The sequence below is a fragment of the Diceros bicornis genome, chromosome 5 (assembly GCF_020826845.1).
Source record: "Diceros bicornis minor isolate mBicDic1 chromosome 5, mDicBic1.mat.cur, whole genome shotgun sequence".
In the NCBI taxonomy this organism is placed as follows: Eukaryota; Metazoa; Chordata; class Mammalia; order Perissodactyla; family Rhinocerotidae; genus Diceros; species Diceros bicornis.
Window position 1 is genome coordinate 67265214 of NC_080744.1, and position 15738 is coordinate 67280951.

At 55.1% G+C, this 15738-nt stretch overlaps 1 protein-coding gene across 1 annotated transcript in view; it reads left to right on the plus strand.

Moving 5' to 3' along the window:
- CCDC33 (coiled-coil domain containing 33) overlaps positions 1-15738 on the plus strand; it is a 108421-nt gene that overhangs the window by 35446 nt on the left and 57237 nt on the right. The window contains exons 4-8 of the mRNA XM_058540548.1: positions 1985-2118; positions 5959-6068; positions 7705-7821; positions 11117-11208; positions 12410-12530. Of these exons, the coding sequence (XP_058396531.1) occupies positions 1985-2118; positions 5959-6068; positions 7705-7821; positions 11117-11208; positions 12410-12530 (574 nt within the window). The remainder of the gene's footprint in view (positions 1-1984; positions 2119-5958; positions 6069-7704; positions 7822-11116; positions 11209-12409; positions 12531-15738) is intronic.

Genomic DNA, 15738 nt, shown 5'->3' on the forward strand with positions numbered 1-15738 from the left:
TGGGCCAGAGGGCCCCCTTTCCAGGCATGGGGAGGTGATGTGTGTGGATGGGCACTGAGTCTGGGAGATGCACCCCTTCTCATCTCAGCCCTCCCTCAGTGCTTCCCTTTTTCCCCTTCATGCCGCCCTCAGTCAGGTCCCGTTGAGAAACACCCAGGCTGTTTTGTGTCACAAATGAGGGAATAATATGAACTGGGGCCTTCTGTGTGCCAGGAGCTTTGCACACTTTCTTTCCAGTCCTTCCAACCACCCTCGGAGGGAGGAGGCAACTGAGGCTCAGAAAGGGGAGGTGACCTGGCTACGAGATGACCGTGGGCTCAAAACCTGGTTCTGTGTGGCTCTGAAGCCTATGCTTTTTCTAGGGCTCCACACCTTGGTCACAGCAGCCAGAGACCCCAGCGGCAGACCCAGAGTTGGGGTCATGATGAGGAGACACTGGGCCAGGGGCAATTAAAATTATGATGATGATGATGATAATGATGAACACTTTCATGGTGCTTAACAGTGTGTCAGGTGCTTTACACATATTAACTCACTTCATGCCCACTACAACCCTGCATTATCACCCCCATTTCACAGACAAAGGGAAGTAAGGCACAGCAAGGTGATGTACCTTGCACAAAGTCACACAGCTGGTAAAGTGTAGAGCTGGGATTTGGAACCCAGGTGGCCTGACTCCAGGGACCCTGTTGTCATCAGCATGCCACACTGCCTCTCAGTCAAAGCAGAAGGGGAGTCCTCGGTTGACCCCGGAGTTTGGAGACGAGACTCCCACAAGAATGGTTGTCCACAGGAGTAGGGCTGTGACAAGTGTGCAGCAAGGAGCCAGGCCACTGTGTCACTCAAGTCCAGAGGACTGAGGGAGCAGTGAGGGCCAGGGGGTCCCAGAAGGCTTCCTAGAGGAGAGGAACCAGCTGGCTGGGAAGGACCACAGTGTGATGTTGCTAACACATAACGCAGATTGGCAGAGCTTCTGGAGCAACTTGCCTGCCCCACAGTCCGTTTGGGGGCCTCTGGGGCTGAGGCCAAGGCTGGTGGAGCTCCATCTCTGCTTCCCGCGCTGGGGTACTGTTTGCGCAGGTGCCTGCCCCTCCCGAGTGGGTGGTGTGGCTCCCCTGCTGCAGCTCCCCGGATGATTCCCCACCCAGGATTGCTGCAGTTAATGGAGCAGCACTGTTTACAGCCCAACCTCCTCCACAGAAGAAGTATTAACTCTCTCCCTGAGCTGTTTGATGGCTCAGGATCTCAGAGACACTTATCTCAGATACCTGTGGGATGCACTGGGATGCAGAGGGCCCAAGCCCCGCCTCACCTTGGACAGCCTAGCCCTGCATGACCTGTGAGTGCTCGAGGGCCAGAAACCCCTTCCCACCCCCGCCCCACCCCATACACAGCTCCAGGTGCCCACCCCAGGGCCCTGCACACAGTGGCTGCCGCAGAAGCCAGGAGCATGTGTGTGCTCCATTGAAAGGGTTCAGAGCTGGGGGAGCAAGGCCAAGTCTTGGTTACCTGGGCCAGAACCTTCGGGAAATGAAGGTCAAAGGGGAGGCCAGCCAGGTGTGCACCGCACAGCCGCCCTGCCCAGAGGCTTCTCCCACTAAACAGAGCCTAGAGAAGAGGGTCAGGACGGGGAGTCTGTGCACACAGGCGCCTGCTGGGGAGCCCTGCCCTGTCAGGAGGCAGGAGGTCAGACAGGCCAGGCGTCTACCTCCTCCCCCACCACCCCCTTGGCCTCTGGTGCCTGAGTCCACGTGAAGGCCTCAGCAGTGGCCAGCGAGACAGTGTGGTCACCCGGGCAGCAGGGCAGCCTAGGAGAGAGGCCTGGCGTCCCCTGGGCCCGGGATGACATGAGTGTTTCTGCCTGGGAGGGAGCTCTTTGTGCTCTGTCCACCCTCTGCTCAGATTTATAGACAGTAGAGTCTGGGAGGGGTGAGCGGCAGGCAGGACACCCTCCCTCGGACTCAGCCTGCCCGTCCCTCTGCAGGAAAACCACGTCTGAGGAAGCGAAGAACGAGACCTCCAAGGCAGTCACATCTGTGACCTCGGAGCCCACCAAAGCCCCCATCTGGGGGGACACAGTCAAAGTGGAGATCCAAGCTGAGAATGCAGGGCGAGAAGGTGAGGCGGGGGACGGGGTGGGGCTGGCGTGCATGGGAGGGGGTGTGAGGCAGGGGCGGGCTCCCTCTCAACTCAGCTGGAAGCCACCTGAATGCCTCCTTGGGCTCAGTTAAAAGCACTTTAAAGAAAAAAAATCATAATACTGTCACACCTCATCTCCCCAGTCTGCTCGAAAAATGAGTTGCTCCACATAAATGAATTTTCCAGACAATGAAAGCTTATCTTTTTTATGACCATTGTTATTATTTTCATGGTTGTTATTACCGTGGTCTCCCACGGAAATGGCACATCACAGCTTCCTGCATGTCCCCACGCCTCGCTCACTGGAGTCACCCCCTCCCAGGAGGAGCAATGCTGCTCCCATGGCTCCGATGAGAACACTGAGGTTCAGGGAACTTAAATAACTGGCTCAGGCTCAAGTAATCAGTAAGCTGAGGACCTAGGACTCAGATTTACGTGCTCTCACTGCAGCTCTGGTGTTCTAGCTGCTTCCCTAGAATGGCTCCTTATCCTGCCCTGTCCTCCCCCAGCCCTGCCCACTGTCAGACAGTAGCGTCTGTGCTTCCGAGGGCTGGGGTCCACTCTCGTAGAAACTGCTGAATAGTTCTCGCTCCTCCACCCCCGGAAGCCTTTCTAGCCCCGTGTTTCGGCAAATGCAAACACTGCAGGCAACTTAAGGTGCCAGTGTGCATGCATACATGTGCACATTTGTGTTTTACACACTGGGGGCCTATCTGACTTCCATGCTTGGGCCAGAGCTTGGGCTGGGCACACAGGAGTAGTGACTGACTGATGCCATGGCTGCTGTGGGCCCTGGCACGGAGCACTGTTGGTGCAGACCCACAGGTGCCCACCATGTCTCTGGACTCATCTAGTCAGAAAAACCTCAGGCTCCCGTCTTGCAGGTGGTCCTTCTCTCAGAAGACAGGCTTTACTTCTCCCCTTGAAATCTCAGCAGGGACTCACAGGACTCCTTGTCCACCTCACAAAGAGCAGAAAGCCAGCTGCTAAAGACAGTGGAAGGGGAGAGAGGAAAAGGACAAGGAGGAACATCAGTGAAAGGGGAAGAAGCTAGCTCTGGGTCAAGCCAGAGGGTTTTTTTCCTGCCTGTAAAGGGAGAGGTGCGGCTGTTGGGATGATTTGAGAAAATGTGAAAGAGCAGGAAAAATTGACCTAGGATTTCATGCAAATGCACGTGTGCGTCTGTGTGTGCATGTCTTTGTGAATGTCGGCATGCTGGTTCACATGCTGGTTCATATGCATGCAAGCACATGTATATGAGTACGTGCTTGTGACTGTGTCTGTAGGCATGCATGTCTGTGTGTCTTGCGTGTGTGTGTGCATGCACAGGTGTAGTGTGTGTGTGTGTGTGTGTGCACGCACGCGTGCATCTCTGTGGCTGGCAGGAAGTTAGAGGTTGTGTGGAGTGGACCTGGGCTGGGATCCTGCGCTGAGCTCTACACATCTGGGGTGACTCCAGGAAAGGGTGTGTTGAGTCAGTGGCCTTGGGGCCCATCTGTGCAGCAGAGAGGGGAGCAGGACTCACTGCAGGAGGGACGGATGGGGGGTGGGGAGGCCTCATGGGCGGGCGGGGAATATTGGCAGGCGCCCCTTTGCAGATTGAAGTAGCTGGATGCTTGTTGGAACCTGGTTGGAACCGGTTGCTGTGGTGATGTCTGTGGTGGGAGGTGGGGCAGATGGGGGCCAGGCCAAGAGGTGGGGGAAGGGCGAGAGGTAGCTCAAGGATGTGTTAACGAAAAGCAAAGGGGAGTTGCAGAGCCTGTGTCAGGGCCAAAGCAGGCAGCAGCAGAAATGGCTTGTTGGCCACACAAAGGGAGCGGTGGGAGGCTGGAGGGGCACAGTGCCCAGAGAAGAAACTGATGGAGCGTGTTTGTAGCATGGAGACAGGACCAGCGAGGGATGGCTGTCCATTCCCCCCAGTTACAGTTCATTTGCTGGCTGCCCACACAGAGCTCCAGAGATGGGGGTAGGGGGAGAAATGCAGGACGCTCACCCCTCATTCGGCCTCAGCAAATTCCAGCCAGAGCTGGGGACTCAGGGCCCATGAGTAGTGACCATGAGGGGCTACAGCCTCCACAGCTACTGTTGGAGCTTTGGCTGGGAGCACCGGAATCCCCCAGCTGAGTTTTTTCAGTCTGCTCAGGGCTGGGTGAGTGTATGGAGCACTACAGATGGTTAATGAGGAGGGAAATAGTGACAGCTACGAGGAGCATTTGCTTAGAATTTTATAGCTTGAAAAACATTCCCCTCCCAACAACAATATTAGGAGAGGGATTTTCTTTTTTAAAGTATTAGCATTTTGCAGAGCAGGAACATGAAGCTCAGAGAGGTTAAGCGACTGGCTAAAAGTCACAGAGCAAGTTGGTAGGTTGGCACTAGAACCCAGATCTGCTGGCTTAAAACCCCTTGCCTTACTCTACTTTCTTCAAGCCAGGCTCAAGTCCTTTTGGTGCCCATTTTCCCCTCTTTCCTTTGAGCATGGATCCCCTGTGGCCAGCTCTTGAGGGATTTTGGCAAGTGTCTTTCCCACTCTATGCATCCAGGGCGGCTGTGGGGAGGAGGAAGAAGGGAAGAGTAATCAGCAAAGCCCTCGGCTTCCTCCTCCACGCCCTCATCCAGATGACCCACCCAGCTCCAAGTGACCCAGAAGCCCTGGGCTCCCAGCCTGCCAAGCCTGCAGAGCCGGCAGCTGTCCCTGGTGCTGAAATGTCCTTGTCTCAAGAAGAGAGGTAGAGGGCGGGGGGCCACCCAAGAGTCTCCCTCAGGTACACCCATCCGCCCAATCCTCCCTTTCCCATTCTTCTCTAGATCTCTCTTTTATCTCCCTCCCTCCTCCATCTCCCTCATTCCTTCTCCCTCCCTCCTCCATCTTTCTTTTCCTTTCCTCCCTGCCCATCCCCTCTTCCTCAACTCATAGACTTCTAGAGTGGGAAGATGCCTCAAGGGTCACCAACTCCAGCCTCTCCCATCAGCCATTTACCAGCTGTGTGATGTTGATCAAGTTATATAACCTCTCTGATCTCCAGTGTCCACATTTTAAAAACAGAGATGGTGCTTCCTGCTTAAGGGATTGTGGTGGGGATTTGTTGGAATAATGGCTCAGGAGCAGCCATCCCCATGCCTGGCACACAGTAGGTGCTCACTAAGTAGGACTGCCATGATTATTTCCAGGTCACTGGTGTTCTTCTCAGAATTCATCCCAAAGTTCATGCATTTTATGACAAAATGTAGTCTCTTCGGAGAGCGTTTTCTAAGTGGTGCATTGTTCTCAGTGTTTAGATTAGTTTTCATTTACTTGGAGTAAACTTTTATTGATATTTGCATTGAAAGATTTCTTGAGCAGATCGCTTTACTTACCGAGCCTCAGTTTCCCCATCTGCAACATGTGGGAGATAATCCCTCCCCTAACTGCCTGAGGAGCTGGTGAGAGTGTTTGTGACCAAAGGAAGGAGACTTAGTGCTTGAAAGGAGCCTTAGTCCTCCGTGCTTGCATGTGTCTCTGTGCGTGCACATGCGTGTCTGTTGCTATGCGGGACTGGACTCAGTTCTGTGTGTGTCCATCTCTGGGCTGGGAGTTTCTGGACCGCAGGAGAGAATTGCGTCTTTGGGTCCTAACAGCACCTAGCATGGAGCCTTGCCCTGTGCAGGGGCTCAGTGCTTGTGAAGTGTGCGTGTGTGTGTTCCACACGTGTGCATGCATGTTGATTCCTCAGTGTGGCACCTGCTCCCCTCCTCTCAGCAATCTCTCTCACCTCACTGGGAGGGAAGGTGGTCAGCTAAGCCTGGTCCTGACCCGGTGCTCATTTTTTCTGCCTCCAGATGTAGTCCTCAAGGTGGTGGACAACAAAAAGAAAGAGGAGCTGTTGTCTTACCAAATCCCCATCAAGTACCTGCGTGTCTTCCACCCCTACCACTTCGAGCTGGTGAAGGTGAGTCTGAGCCCTGGGCTCCAGGCCCACAGGGGCCTGGGACAGGTAGGGGGAAAGCAGGTGGGAACCACCTTGCTGCCCCCAGCTCTTCCCTCAGAGCATCCAGGGCATCCCATGCCCACCCTGCAGTATGACAAGTCTAGGACCACGTTGGGCTCAGGAAACACAGCGCCTGGCAGGTAGACAGGAATGATTTTCCATAAGAATTTGGAATTCTCCAAATTCATCTCCATAAAACAGCCCAATTAGCATAGAACATCTACTACATTAAATGAATACCCCAACTAAAAATGTATTCTGATTTCATATAGGTTGAAACTGTGGGAGTGTATCTAAAGATCAAAGCAATATGGCATTTATGGAGTACCTCCTTTGTTCCAGGTCCTGGGCTAGACGCTATACACACGGTCTCTAATCCTCAAGGTGAACTGTAGTTGGCAGACATAAGACTAGGACTCAGAGAGAGGAACCCTCTCATCCCAGATCACAGAACAAGAGAGCAGCAGAGTTGAGGGTGAGCCCAGGTCACGCTGTCTCCCAAGCCAGTTCTTTCCGTGCTGCCTCCACGTGCTACCTTGGCAGGTGGAAGGCCCAAGAGAGTTGGGGTATGTGGGAGATACAGTGGTCCCTGGAATGCACCTGTCTAGTCAGGAACTGGGCATGAGCCTGGACTGGCGAGCCCCAGGGCCCCTCAGTCCATGGCCTGAACGCCCCCAGGCTAGCTCCCAGGCCCGCCCCTCTCCCCAGTGCTGATTGGTGGAAAGAAGAATTCCCTCTCTCACTGCTCAAGTACTTATTAAGCCCCTACTGTTTGCCAGGCACTGGGCCAGAGATGAGCAGAAGCATCATTTCCCCCCCTTCAATGTGCATTCAGACCTCGATAGTGGTTTAGAGTAAAGAACAATATGAAGTTAGATTGTCTGGGTTGCCATCCCAGGTCTGCTGCTTGCTAGCTGTATATCCATAGGGAGCTACTTAACCCCCCAGGCCTCCATTCCTCATCAGCAAAATTAAGACAATACACCTCCTAGTGTGGCCATTTGGAGGATCGCGTGCAATGACAGGCACAAAGCCCCTAGTAAGGTGCCTGGCTCACAGTAGGTGCTCACTTGGGGTTAGTTCCCCTTCTTCCTCCCTTCCAAGGCCCTGGCACTGAACTTCTCTCCTTGCAACTCCTCAACCACAGCCCCAGGGGGCTTTACCTGCCCTAGGCCCCAAGGAGAACCCCAAGCCCAGGGCCTTAGGACGAGGCACCATGGACAGGCAGGGAAGTGAGGGCCCAGAGAGGTTAGTAACTCACCTGGGAGACGGCACTTCAGCTGTAATTCCAGGAGCATCACCCAGGCCTCCCGGCTCTCTGTCCACTTACAACCCAGGCCTTGTTATCACATCTTTACAAAGAGAGCAGGCAGGCAGTGGTCCTTGTGAGGGCGATGAAATATTCAAATAGAAAAGGGAAGATTTATTATATTGATCTCCTTGGAAGGGCTCGCAGGGACCATGAGCTTTAATTATCAGCTCGGAGCCCCAGTGGAGCAATGCCAAGTGATTGTCTGCAGAGGCCAGGATTTATGGCCAGGTCTGCCCCCTAGACACTCTCCTTCTTGTGTGTCTTCTTCCCCCACCCTGTCCCCAGCCCACCCCATCTGGGAAAGCCGACGAAGCCACTGCCAAGACCCAACTGTACGCAACAGTCGTTCGGAAGAGCAGCTTCTTCCCCCGCTACGTTGGTTGCAACCACACAGCTCTGGAGGTGCCAGGACTGGGACCCTCAGGGCAGGGTGGGGCGGGAAGGGGCCAAGCGCAGAGAGGGCCCCAGGCCCTGCCCTTGGCTGCCCTGGCTGGCCTGACGGTGTGGGGCAGGGGTGTCTGGGGAAGAAATCAAGAAGGGAAAAAGCAACCAGGCCTTTCAAGAATAGTCAAAGCAGTTTGTGAAGAACAAGCCTTGGGACGGCAGGGATGATGTGAATGGAGATGAAGGTGATTGATGATGCCTACCTAATCTTTTCCAGCACTTTCCAGGCACACTGCCTTGCCCTAACCTTGTCCTCCCTCGTTCTGCTCCTCACACACCACACAGGGAGTGCTGCAGGGACAGAAGTTTCCCGAAACCTTATGTCTTTCTGAATCTCATGAGGGAGGAATAGCCCCCACCTTGGCCGACATTCCCTGGCTCTTTTCTCTTCTGCTCTGTCCCTCCTGGTGTGGTGACCCCTGACGTCGGGCCCACATCCCCCAAGGGAGAATTTTAGGGCCTCCCTACCTTTCCTTGAGTTCTGTTTCTGACGAGGTTTGGCTGGTCTTCCAATTAGGTATTCATTCATTCAGCATCTGTTTATAGAACCTCTTCCATTAGCCAGGCCAGGGCCAGGCCCATCTTGGGCCTAGCTTCCACATATGCCCCCCACCCCCAATCCCCTCCATTGTCTTCTAACCCTAGGCCTTTCAGCAGCCTCAGGAGGACTGGTGATGCTCCAGGAAGATGTGGTCCAGGGACCTGGCCCCTCTGCCTTTCCCCCAGACTTCAAACTGCCCAGGGGTGACAGACTCAAATCCAGCCATGGCCTGAGCATGATCAGGGTGGAGCCAGGAGGCGCAAGCTCCGGGCTTCCTCTGCCCCAACATGGCTGATCTGATCTGCCCCATAGCACAGTGAGCTGGCAGGACGAGAAGTGTTCTTTAGTCCCATTTGACAGCTAGGGACACTGAGCCCCAAGAGGAGCCTGGTGTGGGAGCCCAGAGCTCCTAACCCACATCTCTGCTTCCCCACTGCCACCCCTTGGATGCCAGCATGTGTTAGACCTACAGGTGCCCTCTGTTCCCACCCCCCAGTCTCTTCCATCATGCCCTTTCCTGAGGATGGCCAGCAGCTTGCTCTCTCTCTCTCTCTCTCACACACACACACACAACAAGGAAGAGTGACAACAGCCTGGCCTTGCTGTCCCCAGGTCACACCCCATAGGGAGGAAGCCACACCCCCAAGACCCAGGCAAAACCTTGGCCTGCAAAGGGCCCGCTGTGGTTCTGCCCTACTCCCACCCCAACCCTCTGACTCACCCCTTAGAGTCTTGGCCCCTCTGCCGTCCAGCCCCCCCTCCCACCTCCCTTCCCCAGCACAGATGTCTTCCCTGTTTGCTCCTGATGGCACAGCGGGAGAAGAAATTGCTCCGCTCCTCCCCAGGCTGTCATGAGCAGGTGTGCTTAGGCAGCTGTCTCATTCACACCTGACCATTCAGCACAGAACAGTTGTAAATTAGTCCCCCCACTCTCAGACACCCCCCTCCCAGCCCTTACACCTGTTGGAGTCCCTGTGAGCAGTAGGGTTCTAGTGAAATCTCTCAGGCCCAGACCCCCACCCCCATCCAGAGATTGAAATGCCACCGTTGAGACTCCAGTCCTTTGCCTTTGGTAAAGGGATTCAGTCTCCAGAGGCCCCAAGGAGAGCTGAAAGGCCCTAAGCACTATGTTAAGCCCTTATCAGCTTATGCCTGTGTGGAGTTAGCCGGCGACTGGCTGAGATGGGTCCTGGCAGAGGGGCTAAGGTGGTGGTGCTGGTGGGGAGGAGAAAAGGGAGAGGGATCCAGAGCAAGCCCCTACTCCCAGGTCTTCTCCTCCCATTGAAGGTCAGAGCTAGAAGGACCAGGGAGAGTATGGTCCAACCCCTCAGTGTACAAGTTGGGAAGCTGAGGCCCAGAGTGGAGCAGGGACTGGCCACGGTGACACAGTGACACAGCTAGAGTAGACCTGGCAGGGGCCTCTTCCCATCCGGAGGGCTGCCTGTGTCATGCCCCTCAGCAGTGTCCCAAGACCCTTCCCCTTCCTACCCCCTTCCTGCTTTTCTTCCCAACAGCACCACATAATTAGGATCCCACCGATCCTCCAAGAGCAGCTCAACCCCGCCCCTCCCTGAGGCCACTGCCTGTGTCCTCTCCCTCCCGTCCCAGGTCTCTGTGGTTCTCTGTCTCTCTCTCACTCATAAACACAGTCAACCTCTCCCTCCTCTTCTCTTCTCTTTTCTTCTCCATGAATACAGCACTCATTTATCCCACAAACATATATTGAACTCCTACTTTGTGCCAGCTTTTTGCTAGAAGCTGGGAATACAGATGGACATGGTCCCTGCCCCTGTGGACAAATGGTTCTAGTCAAATGGACAGAAAATCAACAAGAAAGCAATTAGATTAAACACAAGCTATGATGATGCTATGGAAGAGGCAATTGAGGGGCTGAAAGAAAGAGTGGTCAGAAAACGCCTCTCAGAGGTGGTGACATTTAAGCTCTAAAGGAAGAGAAGGAGCCAGCCACTGAGTTGGTGGGGGTGGGAATGGGGTGGGGGTGGGGAGTCTAGGCAGAGGGATCAGCATGTACAAAGATCCTGAGGCAGAACAAGTGGGGCATGTTGGAGGAGTGAGAAGAAAAAGGCTGGAGCAAAAAGAGGAGGACTGGGGGCTGGCAGGAGATGTAGGCCAAGGGGCAACGGGCCAATGCCTGCAGGCTTTGGCTGTCATGGTAAGGATTATGGAATTCATTCCAAGGGCGGGAAGGTGGTGGGGGTGGTCATTGCAGGGGAATGACATGATCCAATTCATTTTTAAGGAGGCAGTTTTTGCCACTGGGTATCCACTTGTCTGGGAAAGGGGGTGGATTTGGGGCAGGAGGAGAAGCAGAGGCCTGCGAGGGGTCAGAGAAGTAAAAGGAGCCACAGGAATCACAGCTGGGGGGGTTGGGGTGAGGACTGAGTGGAGACCAGGAGCCCACTGGCGAGTAAGGGGTGAGGGCCGGGAGCCGGGTCAGGAGCTGCTTGGGATGGCAGTGGAGGTGTGTGGGTGTGGAACCCGTGTCTTCTCCCCCTGCCTTCCCTGCCTAGCCCAGGGCCTGCAGTAGGGCAGCCTGAGTAGAGAGAGACCCAAGTGGGGCAGGAGCAGGCGGGAGAGGTGCAGAGGTGTGGAGGCAGGGACGAGCCCGTTGTTGGGGAGAAAGATGACAGGCCAGCTGGCCATGTCCCTGAGAGGGCCACCTGTGGCTCACCTGCCTCCTCTCTTCCCCAGGTCTTTCTGCGAGGAGTCAACGAGCCCCTAGTCAACAACTCCAACCCCATGGTGGTCATTGCCCGGGTGGTTCCCAACTACAAGGATTTTAAGTGAGTGGGGCCCGGGTGGGTGTGGGCAAGGGGGGAGGGGAAGGCAGAGGACAAGGAGGGGGAAGGCTGTCATTGCCACCACAGGCTGTGATTCTAGGAGCCATAGAGACCTGCCCGTCCCCAAGGCCCTTCAAACCTCCCCACTGGGTCTGAGGTCTTAGGAAGCTGCCCACAGCCCCTGGAAAGGGGCAGCTCAGACCTCTCCTGAGAGCAGGCTGGGAGGGGAGCCACTGTGTGGAGGAGGAGAGGGGGTCTCAGCCCCTCCAAACCTGCCTCCCCATCTCACGCCCATCACATCCACAGTCCCCACTCCTGCTCTAGTTCAGGGCCAAGACTCCAACCCATGGTTGTCTCCAAAGGAGGCAGCCTAGGGGTCCTCTCAGAACTTCATGGCCTTTAGCCCTGCCCAGGAGTCTCCTCCCTCCTCCTGGAGGTCTCCCTGGCCCCAGCCCTGGCTCATCCCCTTCCTCCCCAGATCTCTTTCTGGGTTTGGTGGATTCGCAATCCTCAGGAGGGGATTCAGGCTAGTTTGGCCACTGGAGGCTGCACAGTGCAGTGAGTTCCCCAGTGGACATGTGCCCTCAGTAACAGCACTACCTCCTGGGGTCAGCTGTCTGCCTTTGTCACTTCCACTGACTCATGATGGCCCAAGAAGACTTCCTGACTCGTGTACCACCTGTTGACTTCTGATGAGCTGTGAACCCTCCTTGTTTGTTGGAGGAGTGAAGATGACTGATGTACTCACTCCCAGCCCTCCTATGAGCTCAGTGCACACACACACACACACACACACACACACACTGAATCCTGCCCCTGCAGCCTCCATGCCCCCCAAGCCTAAAGTGGGATTCTTTCAATTCTTCCAAAGGTGAGGCAGGGATGCAAGGCCCATTTTAAAGATGGGGCAGCTGAGGCCTTCAGATGTGGCCAAGGCCACAGTGAGTCTTGGGGAAGGGAACCTGGGAGCTGCAGCCCATCTCCTGACGAAGATGAGCTTTCCCAAGGCTTGGGCCAGGGACCAGAAAGACCAGGGTCCATCACCTGTCCAGGTGTCCAGGCCTGAACCAGGTGGGCCACTGCACTCTCCTCTCTCACATCCATCCAGAGTCCATGTGGGAGCCCTTGGCTGCCAGCCTTGGGCACAGAGCCAAGTGACACCCGTAGCACTCCTGTGCTGACCCCTGTCTCCTTGCCTCCCCAGGGTCAGCCAGATAAACCAGGACCTGGCCTCCCTGGGGCTGCCCATCACCCCACTCTCCTTCCCTATCCCATCCGTGATGAACTTTGATGTTCCTCGGGTCAGCCAGAACGGGTGCCCTCAGGTATGCTCCTTCCCTCATTCACCCTCTTGCTGGTTCATACCTCTGGTAACTCACCCACCCCTTCCGTCGTTCAGTCAGTCAGTCGGCTGTTCACATGACTGTTGAGTAAGCATTTACTGAATCCTGCCGTGTACCCAGGGCCATGCATGTCTGTGTTGGGGAGAAGCTGCCCTCAGGAGCTCTCTGTCTGCGGAAGAAAGGAGTCACGTGTGAGAAAGTTAAACACCAACATAAGATAACATTTAATCTAATGACAAACCAGGACAGTTAGAGCTGTAGAAATCAGAGGAGAGAAGACACAGAAGGACAAATACTGTATGATTCCACTTACATGCGGTACCTAGACTAGGCAAACTCACAGAGACAGAAAGTGGAATGGTGATTGCCAGGGGCTGGGGGAGAGGAGAGTAGGGAGTTATTGTTTGATGGGTACAGAGTTTCTATTTGGGATGATGAAAAAGTTCTGGAGATGGATGGTGGTGATGATTACTCAACGTTGTGAATGTACGTAATGCCATTGAATTGTACACTTACAAATGGTTAAAATGAGGGCTGGCCCGGTGGCGCAGTGGTTAAGTTTGTGCCCTCCACTTTGCCAGCCTGGAGTTCACAGGTTCAGATCCCGGGTGCGGACATACGCACCACTTATCAAGCCATGCTGTGGCAGGCATCCCACATATAAAGTAGAAGAAGATGGGCACAGATGTTAGCCCAGGGCCAATCTTCCACAGCAAAAAGAGGAGAATTGGCAACAGATGTTAGGTCAGGGCTAATCTTCCTCACCAAAAAAAAAAAAAAAAGGTTAAAATGGTAAATTTTATGTTATGTATATTTTACCATAATAAAACATTTTTTCAGTCAGAGGTTAGAGGGATGTGAAGCCTGGGTGATTAGGGCCGGCATCCAGACACAGGACTACTGAGTTTTTAATAGGAAGGGTTGGTGCAGGGCAAGTGAGAACAACAAGAGTATAGGTGTGGATGCGCAGGAGGGCGGAGAGGAGGGTAGTGTGTTTGAGTATGTTGGGGAGGGGGTGCAGATCATGGCTGGGTCCAGCAGAATGGCCAGATTAATCCCTTCCCATAGTCTGCACTTCAGTGGGAGCTTGCCCCACATGATGGTCCCAACATTCCCAGGGGCCTTAAAGAAGACAAGGGTGTCTGGGAAGTCCTTCCTGTTGTCTTCCCACCAATGTTCATGTCTGGCATGGCAAATATAGAATGAGACACCCCTTCAGAGCCCCAGCCTTCACTTAAAGGCAAAGACATTTGAAGAAGGCTCAGACACGGACAAGAGTGATGGTGGCGGGGAGGGGTGGGATGAAGGGGGGACCCCAGGGACAGAGGCTTCAAACTCAAACCAATCCTCAGCCTGATTTCCCCAGAGTCATCTCATATATGGCCCCGCATTTGCCCAGAAAATTATGAACCAATCAGCAGGCAGTCCCGAGGGGCAGCAGGCGCTGGCTGCTTTAATGAGGGAGCCCCCTTCCCACCCCCAGGCCCTCTCTGGCTGCCTTTGCTGCCTAACTAGTCTGGGTGGGGGAGGTGCCCCTCACCACAGAGACTTACGCCCAGTGCCTCTTGCAGGTGTGGGACTCGAGGCCAGGGGTCCAGCGATGGCAAGACACTTGCTGAAGGTCACCCAGCACCATGGCGGTTGGGCCAGGTTGAGGACTCACTGGCAGCCGGCACAGAGGTGCCCAGGTGCCAGCAGTGAGAGGACAGGGGCAGGCTTCTGTGGTACAAGGTGGGGAGAAGGAGGGAGTGACCAGGGTGGAAGGTGCACCAGTCAGCAGCCCTGGGCTCAGAGCTCACATAGACCCCTGCCCCATCCTGTGAACTTCAGTCCCCTCATCTCAGTCGAGGGGATGGGGTTGGACTCGGTGATTTCTGGGACCTGCCTCTCTGACACCCTGGGGTCCCTTGATTCTCATGCCCAAGCACTGTGGGCAGCGATCTGAGGGCTTGGCAGACCTGGGTTTGACCTCTGCTCTGTGACTTAACTAGCTGTGTGACCTTTGGCGAGCTTCTCAAGTTCTCCGATTCCTCATTCCTACCTTACTGGGCTGTTAGGAGAACTTAAAGGGATAACCCCTGCAAAGCGTCCAAGGCCAGGGTGGAAGCTCAGTGGGTTCCATCCCTTTTGGAGCTGCCTCTCCCCCAGTGCCAAATGCCCCTCTGAGGCCGGCCTTGCCTTTGCCCTTGTTACATTTGCCTACAAGTAGCAGAAACACCAACTCGCATCAACTTAAACTCTACGGATGTTTATTGTCACACATCACAAGGGGTCCTCATGTAGGATGCTGCCAGAACTAATTGATGCGCCAGCTCAGCAGCTTCCTCAAGGACTCAACATCTGTCCAACATCCCTGAATTGGTGTCTTCAGCTGGCCAACAGCTCGTGAAGGCAAAATGTTCTGGACACCCAGTCCAGACGTGACCAAGACCAGAGGAAGACGGACCCTCCCCTTCTTGCACGTGGTTTTTGTGAGGAACTGGGAATCTCCCCATCCGCCCCTCGGCAGACCTCCTCTCTCGCCTCATTGGCCAGAATTGGGTCACATGCACTTCTCTCAGCCAATCACCGAGATGGGTGTGGCATCACCTTGCACGTAGCTAATGCAAGCAGGTGTGGAGGGGGGACACTTTGGACCAAAGTGGGTTCTGTTGGCTGGGAGGAGGGAGGGGAATGGTTGAAGGGTAGGATGCCCTCACCCCTCTCGGAGCCTGGTGATGGCAAAACCTGCACTGTGATGGGTTAAGAGGTTGGTGGGCCATGGGGCTTGACCTGACCCAGCCTGCAGGACCCGATACAGCGTGGAACTTAGGAGTTACTCCTACCCGGAACCCCGCACCCGGCACCTTTGAGGAGGCCTTTGTCCAACAGTCTGCTCCTGTTGGCCTGGCCTCCTACAGAGCTAAGGCAGAGCTCCTGGCCGGTGAAACAGAGCAGTGGTGAAAAAAGTTGTCTGGGCCCACTGTCATCTCCTCCTGTCTCAGCCCCCACAGCCAGTCTGTACCTGAGCTCTCCTGGGGCCCCTTCCATGCTACAGACCCTGCCCCAAGGCTGGCCTCATCTTCTCCCGCCTGCACCACTGCAGCAGCTTCCATTCGGGCCCCTCTCATCCATCCTGTGAGAAGTAGCTGCAGCATCCCCCCACCCAGGGCTAGGCCCTTCCCCTGGACCCCTCGTCCTTATCACCAAC